Here is a 13,821-nt window from a genome sequence, read left to right on the forward strand (position 1 = left end):
GAGAGGGATGATCCTTGTTTTTGTATTCTTTACAGAGACTCGAAAAACAAACTAAAAAGGTCTTGGGGAGCTTGAACAAGCCAATACTGGAAAAATGCAGGCCTATCATCCAATAAAGTGGTGGAACCCAAGTCACTGTAAGCCTAGTTAATAGTGGCAGCAGCCCACAACTCCTCAGGAGTAGCACCATCTAAAAAGAACTTAGAAGATCTGATAGAGTCGTGGAATGCTTAAGACTCTGGGCCACTAATGCTGCAGACAGATCAGGTAAAGATTCTGCAGGGGAAGTTGTGGAAACACACCAATGACCTCTGCAGTCAGCAATTAATGCTGCAATTTGGCCCATAAAATAATTCCAAATAAAGCTGAGGGAGCCACACCCAACGGAGCTAAGGAAGACTCCAAAAGATGGTATAACTCAAGCTGAGGGCAATATTCCAAGTTGTCAGTGACGGCGGAAGGTGTCCAGGTCCCTGTAGGTGGGCAGCAGAGACAAACCAAGAATAAGTCCATGTGTCACTAGCAGTCTGGAGCAGCAGCAGAACAAGGGTGCTTCATCTACATTAAATAGCAGTCAAGAGTAGAGAGTGTGCGTGCAACACTCCACCCAGCGAATAGCAGTGCTTAGTTCCTCAAAGTTCACCCCTTCTGCAGAAAGCATACTGAAAGTGGAGATTTGTAAATAGCACCCAATGGTGCAGACCAGTTACTAAGACATTCATAAAGCCAGAATATGATTTGATTGAAAGGTTCTACCTAAAACTGAAACATATCTGGATGAAGTTAGCCTACAAACAAATTCAAACAGAATGGTAGCTAAGTTTGTGAAAAACTATATTTGGACAACAATTTAGCAGACACTTGTATATGATATGGTTTCAGACAACTGAACTGAAAACTCAAATTCAGCTAAGATACAAGAATCCAGCTGGAAGATCCTGTTGTAGTGACACTATACCCCAAAGGGATGCAATGAGTCATTGGGATTATCTTTACACATTTTGGCTTGCCCTAAAAATATCACTATTTATAGACTACCACTGTTAAACAGACATCAGACATAAGTGGAAACCCAGTTCTCCTTGATTCAGCATACATGGGCCCGCATCCCAACGTATAAAATTAAAAAAAACATAGATCCTCAATTAATGTACCAACTCAAAAACTGTGCTTGGAAAAAAATAACTAACAGTGAAAAATTAGAAATAGTTCAAACAATGAGATGCAGTGGCTCTGCTGCGAAATATTTTCCAAAGACCAAATCCTAATATGTCAAAAAAAGAGCCACTATAAACAGTGATGATCAGAAATACATAAATCAAAAAGTCAAAAAAAATATAGAGTTATAGTAACATAAATGCCATAATTGTGTAACACCTGTGTACAACAAAATCCAAGTGCAAATACAGTAACATAGTGAAAAACTACTGAAAAAGTGCATGAAAATTTGAGACAATCCTCTTCAGTGTTCAGAAGAGAATAGTGAACATCCAATCACCATTTAGGTCTCCAAATCATGACACTACCATCTTCGTAAAGATGCAGGCCTACCAAATTCTCCTCAGCCAGGAAACGTTCAGGTGTGTCAGAGTGCGTGGTGCCATTTGCAGAATCATGGGGGCACAGGAACAGGGGACCCGAGAAACAGTGGCTATTTCAGGGTGAAGAAAATGCAGAGCTCTGCTCTTCCATATTGCTGTCAGCACTATGTCCAGTAGGACAATGTAAAGAAAGGTTTTACACTATGTGGAGCTTCTCTTTTCATGTCAATTGCAGCCTCACTTGGATGCCATTGTGATGAGAATTACAGCCCATATCCTTACCTCTGTAGGTTTTGTGGGAGAATTTTGTGAATACCCCAGCCAGGGTGTTTAGCCATATGTTCATCTGACTTATCTTTGACAAGAGGGTCCACTGCACCTTTACTAAGGTGGTGGTGTCATGATTTGGAGACTTGGATGTTCACTATGCTCATCGGAACACTTAAGAGGATTGTCTCAAATTTTCATGAACTGAGTACTTTTTCACTAGGTTAGTGTATTTGCACTTGGATTTTGTTATACACAGGTGTTACACAATTGATTATATAGCATTTATGATACTGTAACACCAGATTTTATTTTGATTTATGTATTTATGATCATCACGGTTTATAGTGCTGCTCTTTTTTGACATCATAGAATTATTGAACATACAGTGAATGCAGCCCATATGATTATACTGGTAACAGGCTACTGCACCTATGGTTCAAGATCGGATACATGAAATGAACTATATATTTGAAATGGAAGATCTGACAATGGCAGAGCAAGATAGCACATAAGTTTCAGGAAAATATTGTTAACATGGTAAACTTTAAAGCTCCTGCCGTGACTTGAAAGTGCAGGGAGACACACACACACCAATCTGGATTGTACAATGGCATCTAGCTTTACCAAAATCATGTAACATACGGGCACATCAATACAACCAATTACATTTGTATCAACATTTCAATTGTACAATCTCCTCTAGATCTACCATCCAAATGTGAAGTGTATGGTCAGCTGGAAAATTTACTTTTTCCTTTGTAGGGAGGATTCATTAATTGCACATTCTGCTGGAGTAGTCCTAGAATATGTATTTTAATCAGTTGGGATCATGGACTTCAAAGAGCATTGGGAGGGATGGAGTCTTCAGTCTTGTGTCTGGGCTTTCCAGAAATTCTGCAGGTTGTGTGTGTGTCCAGGTGCACACACCCATTATAAAAGGCAGAGCTGAGCATAGCTCAGAGAAGGTGGGAAAGGAGTTGGTGTTGGAGCAGTTGCTGCGGCCAGAAGGGAGGTGTGCTAATATTTAAGAACCCAGGCAGGCAATACCCTTGAGACGGCACTCCATGTGGGGAGGTTCCAGGTCAGTGGACTGAAAGAGTTGGGGAGACCATAGCTGAGACAACTGGAAGAGAGAGTCTTGGGGACCAGAGGGGACTGTGAGTCTTGGAGGAGTGTGAAAGCCTGGAGTGTCGCATTTGTTTTTGTTGTAATTTTTGGGAGAAGAACCCGTGTGGGCAACCCGCACATGTATGAATTTTCATTTTTGTTACCTTCAATAAAAGTGGGCTATCACGCCCTTAAACTGAAGTTTCTGTTGGTTGTGAACTCACTGAAAACGTATCTGCCACTGAGCTAGACATCCCCCATTATCACAATTTATATAAAAAATAAAAGGTTTAGTCTATATATCGCTCAACTTCTGCTGGCAAAATTAAAGAATGTACAAATTTATACTTACCCAGGTAAGATGCATACATGATGGGGTGCCGCTCCTTTTTGTCACATATGCTGTGGTGTGCCCTTCTGTTCAACAACATCAGTACGATCTGCAAGAGTCCAAAATTACAAAAACGTAGTACTGCAATCTTTCTGCACTGCTTGTACAATGTAATAGGTTAATCACACTGACAAGCTTCAGTAATAAAATACACACCTCTACACTGCCACTAAGTACAGCATGATGAAGTACAGTACGTCCTGTGCGATCTGCTATGTTAACATTTTTCACCAAAGCCATTAAGGTCTCTGCACATTTAGTTGCTCTGTTCGCAGCAGCAGCATGTAGTGGAGTTTGCCAGTTCTTGTCTCGCGCATTGACATCAGCAGAATGCTTTACGAGCAAAGAGATAGCCCTCTGTAAGAGGAAAAAACCCAACACCTTAAACAGTAGAACAAAAACATAAAAAAACAAGACTTGGTTTTCCTGTCAAAAGGTAAATAATTGATATATAAAGTATCTCACAAAAGTGAGTACACCCCTCACACTTTTGTAATTATTTTTTTCTATCTTTTCATGTGACAACACTGAAGAAATGACTCTTTGCTACAATGTAAAGTAGTGAGTGTACAGTTTGTATAACAGTGTAAAATTGCTGTCACCTCAAAATAACTCAACACACAGCCATTAATGTCTAAACCGCTGGCAACAAAAGTGAGTACACCTCTAAATGAAAATGTCCAAATTGGCCCCGATTAGCCATTTTCCCTCCCCGGTGTCATGTAACTCGTTAGTGTTACTAGGTCTCAGGTGTGAATGGGGAGCAGGCGTGTTAAATTTGGTTTTATCGCCCTCACTCTCTCATACTGGTCACTGGTAGTTCAACATGGCACCTCATGGCAAATAACTCTGAGGATCTAAAAAAAAGAATTGTTGCTCTTCATATAGATGGCCTAGGCTATAAGAAGATTTGCCAAGACCCTGAAACTAAGCTGCAGCATGGTGGCCAAGACCATACAGCGGTTTAACAGGACAGGTTCCACTCAGAACAGGCCTCGCCATAGTCGACCAAAGAAGTTGACTGCATTTGCTCAGCGTCATATTCAGAGGCTGTCTTTGGGAAATAGATGTAGGAGTGCTGCCAGCATTGCTGCAGAGGTTGAAGGGGTGGGGGATCAGCCTGTCAGTGCTCAGACTATACCCCGTACACTGCATCAAATTGGTCTGCATGGATGTCATCCCAGAAGGAAGCCTCTTCTAAAGATGATGCACAAGAAAGCCAGCTAACAGTTTGCTGAAGACAAGCAGACTAAGGACATGGATTACTGGAACCATGTCCTGTGGTCTGATGAGACCAAGATAAACTTATTTGGTTCAGGTGGTGTCAAGTGTGTGTGGCATCAACCAGGTGAGGAGTACAAAGACAAGTGTGTCTTGCCTACAGTCAAGCATGGTGGTGGGAGTGTCATGGTCTGGGGCTGCATGAGTGCTGCCAGCACTGGGGAGCTACAGTTCATTGAGGGAACCATGAATGCCAACATGTACTGTGACATACTGAAGCAGAGCATTATCCCCTCCCTTCGGAGACTGGGCCGCAGGGCAGAGTTCCAACATAACGACCCCAAACACACCTCCAAGACGACCACTGCCTTGCTAAAGAAGCTGAGGGTAAAAGTGATGGACTGGCCAAGCATGTCTCCAGATCTAAACCCCATCGAGCATCTGTGGGGCACCTCAAATGGAAGGTGAAGCGCAAGGTCTTTAACATCCACCAGCTCTGTGATGTTGTCATGGAGGAGTGGAAGAGGACTCCAGTGGCAACCTGTGAAGCTCTGGAGAACTCCATGCAAGGCAGTGCTGGAAAATAATGGTGGTCACACAAAATATTGACACTTTGGGCGCAATTTGGACATTTTCACTTAGGGGTGTACTCACTTTTGTTGCCAGCGGTTTAGACATTATTGGCTGTGTGTGAGTTATTTTGAGGGGACATCAAATTTACACTGTTATACAAGCGGTATACTCACTACTTTACATTGTAGCAAAGTGTCATTTCTTCAGTGTTGTCACATGAACAGATATAATAAAATATCTACAAAAATGCGAGGGGTGTACTCACTTTTGTGAGATACTGTAGTATTATGCAAAAAAAAAAAAAAAAAAAAGAAGAATGCTTTCAGAAATATTTTAATTATTTTTTTTTATTAGTTTATAAAATGCAAAGTGAGGGAACAGGTGAATCTAAATCAAATCAATATTTGGTGCAACTACCCTTTGTGCAAGTGTAAGAATTGATGCTGGTTTAAAGCCAAAGTCAGGGATTTTGTAAAATTAGAGTCAGGTGTATGGATTAACCAATTAAACCAAGCAGGTACTGAGAGAGTATGCGGAGATGACTGGAGCGGACGCATTACTGAGCTGCTACGCACACTCCCGGCAAATACAGCCAGAACTAGCAGATCCACGTGTAGTGAGGATCAGGAATCTACTGGATGTCCCACCGGTCGTCTGGAAAGCCCCAGGGCAGCTCCCGCTACTTGTTTCGTGCAGCGGGCAGGGAAATCAAGATTGCGACCGACTGCAGCACACACATGTTGCTGGCTACAAGGGAGGAGAAACCGCTTCCACAGAGGAACACTCCTAAGCCTCCTGGCCCTGGAAGCCACAAGACAGGCTCCTCCATACTCTCTCCAGCTAAAGGTGATTCCATAAATGAACACTGCTCAACACCTAGCCCTGAAAAGTCTCCCTCATGAGTCACAGCCCTATCACCTGGCCAGGACTCACATACCTCCTCAGTTTTAGATAGGGAGATGGCAGACATCCTATGTAGCCAACCTTGACAGCCCTGCAGATCTTCCTGTTACCCAGTCAGCCCAGCCACAATATTCTGGGGACCCAATACTTTTGGCCCGCTTTGCGGATTTGCTACAAAGAGAGCTGGCGAAAGCTACTGACAAATTAGCCTTGGACATAAAACAAGATTTCCAGGAGTTGGGGAACCAACTAGAGTGCATTGAATCAAAGGTGGATGACACAGTTCACAGAGTATCCCAAAACTCGATCATGTGCAAGACCGCCTTAAGGAGGCCTACTCAAAAATTGATTACCCTGAAAACCGCGCTAAGCGCTATAACGTTCGTACTAGAGGCATTCTGGAAAATGTGAAAGATATCACTTCCATCACATATTCACTAATGCAAGCTGCAGAACCTGACATCGATGATATCCATATGGAAATAGATCATATTCATAGAGCCCTGGTCCCTCCAAAAACCTGATGGCCCCCCAGGGATGTTATCATAAAACCACACTTTTTCAGAATCAGAGGCAGTAATGCGCCACGCTAGTGAGCATTCAGATCTGGAAATAGATGGTTACAAAATTCAAGTGTTTGCAGATATCTCCCAGGCCACCATCCAAAAAAAGGCGATCATTCAAGCGATTGTCACCGTTAATTCAACAAAATGTTCGCTATAGATGGAACTACCCCTTTAAGCTTCAGTTCACCTTTAACAGCAAGTCTTACTCTTTTTCTACATTTGCTGAATGTGAAACTATTTTACTGAAGTTGGGCTTCATCTCTCACAGTCCTTCATCACGGAATCAGCCCGAACCCAGCGGTCCTCCTCCTCCGCTCTCCCCTCTCTGGTCACCTTTGCCGACGAAGAAGTCCGCATCCTCCTATTGTACATCCTGAAAATTTGTTGCATACTACCAGATGATCCCTTAGATTGGGGCGCGGCTTCTCAGTGGTCCAGTGGTTTTCTATGAAATTATGCAACATATAACTAATGCCTAACAGTCCTAACTAAATTGTGTGTTTTTTTGTTTTGCTAATATTACATATCTTGGTTTTTAGGTGGGACAGAAACTTGCATATCGCTAAACCGGTTTTTGGTTATTTCACTATGTTGCTCTACAAGTTTTCTGGGACGGTGCATTTAGGCCTTAAGTCTTTTATATGCGACTTCACTGCCGGGAGGAGTTTATGCACTCTCCTTATTCAAAGGACTCTTATTACCAGGTTTTGGTGAAGACTCCTCCGCACTCTGAGCTTTGGCTCTGAGACACTTAACTATTTGTTGGTTCATGTGTATGATTTTCTGCATTTCTGTACTACATTACTCAGAGCTGGGGGATTCCTGGCATCATCATCCACTTATTCTTCTTTCTTTTCTTCTTTATCTTTGCTTTAAGCTCTTTTATTGTTCCTTTCTGTGGGTCGCCCGGAGATTCTATTGGTTCCTCTGGATTCAGAATTTCGCAGACCGGTGGGCGAGTTTATATATCAATAATTGTACTGATCGTTTCTTATGCCTAGTGTAACTACTTCCCAAAACATCCGCCTGCTCTCCCATAACATTCAAGGTTTCGAGTCACCCTCTAAACGGATTAAGGCCTTCACACATTATCGATCTTTAGGGGTGGACATTGTGGCTCTTCAGGAGACACACTTTGCTCCCTTATTTACCCCTCGCTATCTCCATAAAGACTATCCTCTTTGCTACTATGCAAATGCATTGGAAAAAAGAGGGGAGTGGCCCTCTGCTTCTCTAGACAGGTATCATTTACTGAAACCAAAGTTCTCAGGGATAAAGAGGGACGTTATCTTTTAGTTAAAGGTTACCTGGGGGAAACATTGAAGACATTCTTAATCTACTATGCCCCTAACACAAATCAAACTGCGTTCTTACAATCCATGGCTCCTGGACCGGTGCTGTGTCCAAAAAAAAAAAAAAAAAAAAAAAAAAAAACTTGATTCGAATCGTGAATAAGGTTTTTTTAAAGAAAATCGCAGATTTTTTTTTTTTTGGTGGAAAATCTCCCAGCCTTACACCATCGTGCTCCGATCCCCTCCTAAGCAAAGTCGCAAATTTGCACAGTTGCTTTATCATTATGATCTAGTAGATGCCTGGAGGGAAGGGAAGCTAACCCCACCTCCACAGATTATTCACATTATTTGAGAGCACATGGACACTACTCTCATAGTGTTTCTCCTCTTGGGATTATTGCCAAAATTAAACTCCGCTAAAATACTATGTACTTCCTGGTTGGACCACGACCTGGTTATGATTCAGCTTTCAAATCTGACCAATAGGATAGCAAAAACACACTGGCGTCTAAATGAATCCCTCCTCAGTGATGAATCTTACTGTCTTAAGATTTCTACCCATTTGAAGACCTACTTTGATATTAATGTATCAAAAGGACACTTCCCCTGCAATTAATTGGGCCGCACACAAGGCTTCTATCAAGGTTTTTTTTAATTTAACTGTCCTCCAGACTCAAAAGGGCTTGCGGTGATGCCAAAACCAAAGAATACAAAGCTCTAGCTACACAACATAAACGCTCCCCGTCCCCTAATCTATTCACTAGACTGGACCAACCCGTTTAGAACTCAACATTTGTCTCATCACGAGGGCCGAGAAACAATTACGTTGGACGAATCATAAGTTTTTTCCCTGGCGTGATCTAAAATTAGACTCTCGGGAGGCCATCTCTCTCTCTCAGGACCCCCAAAATATTCTTCAGGCATGTCACAATTTTTATGCTGAACTACATGGGTATCCCTGGGATGCTGCTCCTCCATCAGGGAATTTTTGGGGAATCTCCCCCTCCCAATTGCAGAAGCTCATAAAGACCTTATGGACCAGCCTTTTACTGAGATCTATAATACTATCAAAACAATATTACTTCATATATCTCCTGGCCCTGACGGCCTTCCTAGCTCTTACTACAAAAAAAATCTCTGAACAGCTGGCTTCCCACATAACTCTTTACCTCCCTGCTGGATGGAGGTGCGGTCCCTTTGGATGAAAATAAGGCCTATATTAGTGTTATTCCTAAACCTAAATGGGCCCAACTGACAGTCTTAATTACTGCCCAATTTCACTGATAAATTGAGCACTGACAGGTCCCGATCTCCTCCGCCGCTACCGACGGCGCAGAGACCACCATTATCGTATACAGAAACGCCGGCCACAAAGATGGATAGCTCGGTTGTGGCAGCAGCTGCTGCCGTTACCGAGATATCCATCTTCAAAAAAATGACGTGTATATATACAGTGGCCGGTCGTTAAGTGGTTAATGGAGATCACATATACATTTTTGCAACATTTTAAGGATACGTTGCAAATGCATCCTAGTGAAATATTCTGATACATTCAAATTGCATCCTTTGCCAGATCTAAACTTACTACTGGTGGGACCCCTTACAACCATTGAACTATCTTATCAAGCCAGGGGCTTCCAATGGGGGCCTGTATCTGTGGTATACGCCTCTCACTGAGCCGGACTCAAAACTTGCCTATTGAAATCAATGGGAAAGGACCTGAACCTTACCTTTGATCTGGACATCGCTTATAATTTATCTAAAGTTTCCATCAATACAACTCTAATAGAAGCCAACTATAAAACACTCCTGCATTGATACCTGGTTCCGACTAGGGTAGCCAAAATGTATCTTTCCACTTCGCCGAATTGTTTCAGACGATGCGGCCAGTTGGGGACGATGCACCATATTTGGTGGCAATGCCCCCTCGTGACTAGGTTCTGGATTAGGATATTTAATCTCGGTGACAGGGGTGACAAACATTCGCAGATCTCCAGGAGCAGCTCTTTTTTCACAAACTGCCTGATGAAGTGCCCAGAAAATCAGTGAAATTGATTACCAGTTATATTGCTGGCAGCGAGAATTACAATTGCTAGGCATTGGAAACAGTTGGTTATTCCTCTTGATTGCGTTAGAAGTAAACTCAATTAGATCATGATTAATGATAAACTCACTCGCATACTATATCTCGACTCCCTAATGAACTCCAGGATGACCCCCCCTTTTCTTCTTCTCCTTCCTTTTCCTCATTACTTCTCCCCTATTCTGGTATCTACAGGTACGGTACATTTGGTTGCTTATGGGGCCTCACACAGTAGTGATTCCCACAATATTCTCAGGGATCACGGCTGGGATTTCTCCGTGGCTCCTTACCTGTTACCTTCCTCCCACCTTCCCCTTTTCCCTATACCATGCCCTTGTTCCTGCTCTCTATCCATCCATCATACATAGCAATATTTCTGATTACCGATGAGAAATAATTGTTCAGCTCCATTACTACTCAGGATTAGGTTATGTTTTTTTTTTTTGAACGACGATTGTTTTGTCTTGTTTTTTGATGATGATGGATAGTACATTCAACCCTCTGAGGTTAACCTGAGATAATTTCCTTTTTTTTTTTGCTTAAAACATGCTTCTTTGAAGTATTGTTGGATGACAGCTATCTTTTATGGCCATACCTTTCATGTTTCTGTATTATGTTGACAACCTGAGAATTGGCTTTGTTTCAATAATATGTCTGTTCCTACCAGACTTTGTTTCTTTTCTAATAAAAATATTGAAATATAAACCAAGCAGGTGTTAGGGTCGGTTCACACATGGGCAACACGACTTTAGCGCGACTTTGTACCGCGACTTCAACGCGGCTTCAGCGCGACTTTAGCGCGACTTCAGCGCGACTTCGGCAAATTACGAGGCGACTTGAAATCGCCTCCATGACAGGCGACTTCGCCTGTGGCCAATCACCTCTCTGGGAGGGAGGGGGGAGGGAAGGGTTTTCTCTGCAAAGTCGCTTGAGAGATCCGACTTGCAGGCGACTTACATTGAGTTGAATGGGTACAAGTCGCCTACAAGTCGGATAGACGTAGTACAGGAACCTTTTCTGAAGTCGTAGCGACTTCAGTAGTGTCAATTAAGATGCTCCCATTGCCTACCATGATAATCTAAATGCAAAGCGACTTGGGGCGACTTGGGGTGACTTGAGGGCATACAAGTCGGATCCCAAGTCGCCCCAGTGTGAACCGACCCTAAATGGTCATCAATTTCATATATGGTTCAGTCATTAACTAAAACAAACAACTGTGTAGGAGGCTTAAAACTGGGTGAGGAACAGCCAAACTCTGCTACTAAGGTGAGGTTGTGGAAGACAGTCTCATGTCACAGATCATACACCATCCAAGACTGAGCACAGCAACAAGACACAAGGTAGTTATACTGCATCAGCAAGGTCTCCACCAGGCAAAGATTTCAAAGCAGACTGGGGTTTCAAGATGTGCAGTTCAAGCACTTTTGAAGAAGCACAAAGAAATGGGCAATATTGAGGACTGTAGACCCAGCGGTTGGCCAAGGAAACAATGCAGCAGCAGAAAAAAAAAAAAAGAAGACATAGCATGCCTACCTCCCTTTGACACTGGAAGATGCCCAGCAGTGCCATCAGCACAAAACTGGAGGAAACCAGGGGGACCCAGTTACATCCACCACGGGCCAGAAGTGGTCTTCACTGAATAATTGCAGCCAAAAAGCCATACTTCAGATGTGGAAATAAAGCTAAACAACTCAAATATGCATGAAAACATAGGCAAGGAGGCGAGTTTATGTAGGGGATTGTAAGGAACAGTTTAACACCTTCCCCCCAGGCCAATTGCAGATTGATAGCTGGGCAGGACTTTCCTGCTTATATTACGACCTCTCAGAAGCGCGATCTGTCACTGGCTGTGTCCACAACCAATGACTGATCAGTGTACTGGCTCACTGCCAGTACCATGTGACCAATCACAGCAGATTACATGACAGTTGTAAACAATGGATGGCTTCCTTTCATGCCATACATTGTGTACAATTGTGTTACTAGCTGTGATCAGTCAATATGATCATATGGTAGACAAGGCAAATCACAGCCCATCTGTACCATGTGATTAACTTTGGCCAAATCACACCTAATCCGTTTAATTCAGTAAAATCCATTAAAAAAAAAAAAAATCCAAAAAAATGACAACATAAAAAATGACAATTTCAAAAAACTCTCCATGCCTCTTAAATACTTTGGACTGTCTACTTTCCAAAAACTTTTCCAAGTTCCGCTTGTTTGCGCCCTCCCTCCACTGCCACATTTGGCACTTTTTGGGGGAGTTTGACAGGTACCCGCTCCCACTTCCAGGTGAGATCACCAATTGGCGATCTATGAAATTTCCGGCCCATCCTTCCCCCCCACTGCCCTCTGGGACACCCACAGGTCCCAGAAGACGGCAGGACCATTCAGAAAGCGCAGCACGACTCGTGCAGTAGGAAACTGGCTGTGAGGCCTGAAGGCTTCACTGCCGGGTTTTCCCTCACAATGCCTACACCTGCACCCAAAGCCGATTGGCGAATTGGCTCGGGGTGCCAACATTACGGGATCCCTTGAATTAAAAGTCAGCAGCTACAGTATTTGTAACTGCTGAATTTTAATTTATTTTTTCACAGACTGGAGCTCCTCTAAGACCCCATTACACACTATTTGATTTTCTGCAGATTTTTGTCTTCAGATTTACCAAAACCAAATAGTGAAAAAGGCCTGCCTGATTGCACACAAACTGAAACTCTTAAGGTTTGACCTTATATGTTATGGGTTTTGGTAAAACTGAAAACAAAAATCTGCAGAAAATCTAATAGTGTGTATAAAATCTAGTAGTGGAACCAATTGCCTTTGGAAGTCACCTAATTAGTAAATAGAGTCCACCTGTGTGTAATTTAATCTCAGTATAAATACAGCTGTTCTGCTAAGTCCTCAGAGCTGTGTTAGGAGAACCTTAGTGAACAGCATAATGATGGCTAATGGACACACCAGACAGGTCAGATCTAAAATTTGTGGAGAAGTTTAAAGCAGGGTTAGGTTATAAAAAAATATCCCAAGTTTTGAACATCTCATGGAGCTGCTCGGGTGGGAGAATCTGTCCACAGGACAACTATTAGTCGTGCACTAGCCTACCGGCCTTTATGGAAGAGTGGCAAGAAGAAAGTCATTGTTAAAAGAAAGCCATAAGAAGTCCCGTTTGCAGTTTGCGAGAAGCCATGTGGGGGAAACAGCAAACATATGGAAGAAGGTGCTCTGGTCAGATGAGACCAAAATAGCATTTTGCCTTTAGTCCAAAAAGTTCAATGTGTGGTGGAAAACTAACACTGCACATCACCCTGAACACACCATCCCCACCGTGAAACATGGTGGTGACAGCTACATGTTGTGGGGCTGCATTTCTTCACCAGGGACAAGGAAGCTGGTCAGTGTTTATGGGAAGATGGATGGAGCCAAATACAGGGAAATCTTAGAAGAAAACCTATTGGAGTCTGCAAAAGACTTGAGACTGGGGCGAACGTTCACCTTTCAGCAGGACAACGATCCTAAACATACAGCCAGAGCTACAATGGAATGGTTTAGATCAAAGCATATTTAGGTGTTAGAATGGCCCAGAGTCCAGACCTAAATCCAATTGAGACTCTGTAGAAAGACTTGAAAATTAATGTTCACAGATGCTCTCCATCCAATTTGACAGAGTTTGAGCTATTTTGCAAAGAATGGGCAAAAATTTCACTATAGGTGTGCAAAGCTGGCTGAGACATACCCCAAAAGACTTGCAGCTGTAATTTCAGCAAAAGGTGATTCTACAAAGTATTGACTCAGGGGGGCTGAATACAAAAGCACATCATATATTTATTTGTAAAAACTTTTGAAAACCATTTATAATTTTCCTTCCACTTCGCAA

The 13,821-nt window shown here is 42.7% G+C and overlaps 1 protein-coding gene across 3 annotated transcripts in view; it reads right to left on the minus strand.

The window, feature by feature from the left end:
* The window catches only part of ANKRD52 (ankyrin repeat domain 52), a 127,543-nt gene that overhangs the window by 61,242 nt on the left and 52,480 nt on the right, over positions 1–13,821 (minus strand). For all 3 annotated transcript variants that reach the window (XM_073613999.1, XM_073613998.1, XM_073613997.1), the window contains exons 5-6: positions 3,466–3,666; positions 3,271–3,358 (exon numbers count right to left, since the gene is read on the minus strand). In XM_073613999.1, the coding sequence (XP_073470100.1) occupies positions 3,271–3,358; positions 3,466–3,666 (289 nt within the window). The remainder of the gene's footprint in view (positions 1–3,270; positions 3,359–3,465; positions 3,667–13,821) is intronic.

This window comes from Aquarana catesbeiana, linkage group LG02 (genome assembly GCF_042186555.1).
Source record: "Aquarana catesbeiana isolate 2022-GZ linkage group LG02, ASM4218655v1, whole genome shotgun sequence".
Lineage (NCBI taxonomy): Eukaryota > Metazoa > Chordata > Amphibia > Anura > Ranidae > Aquarana > Aquarana catesbeiana.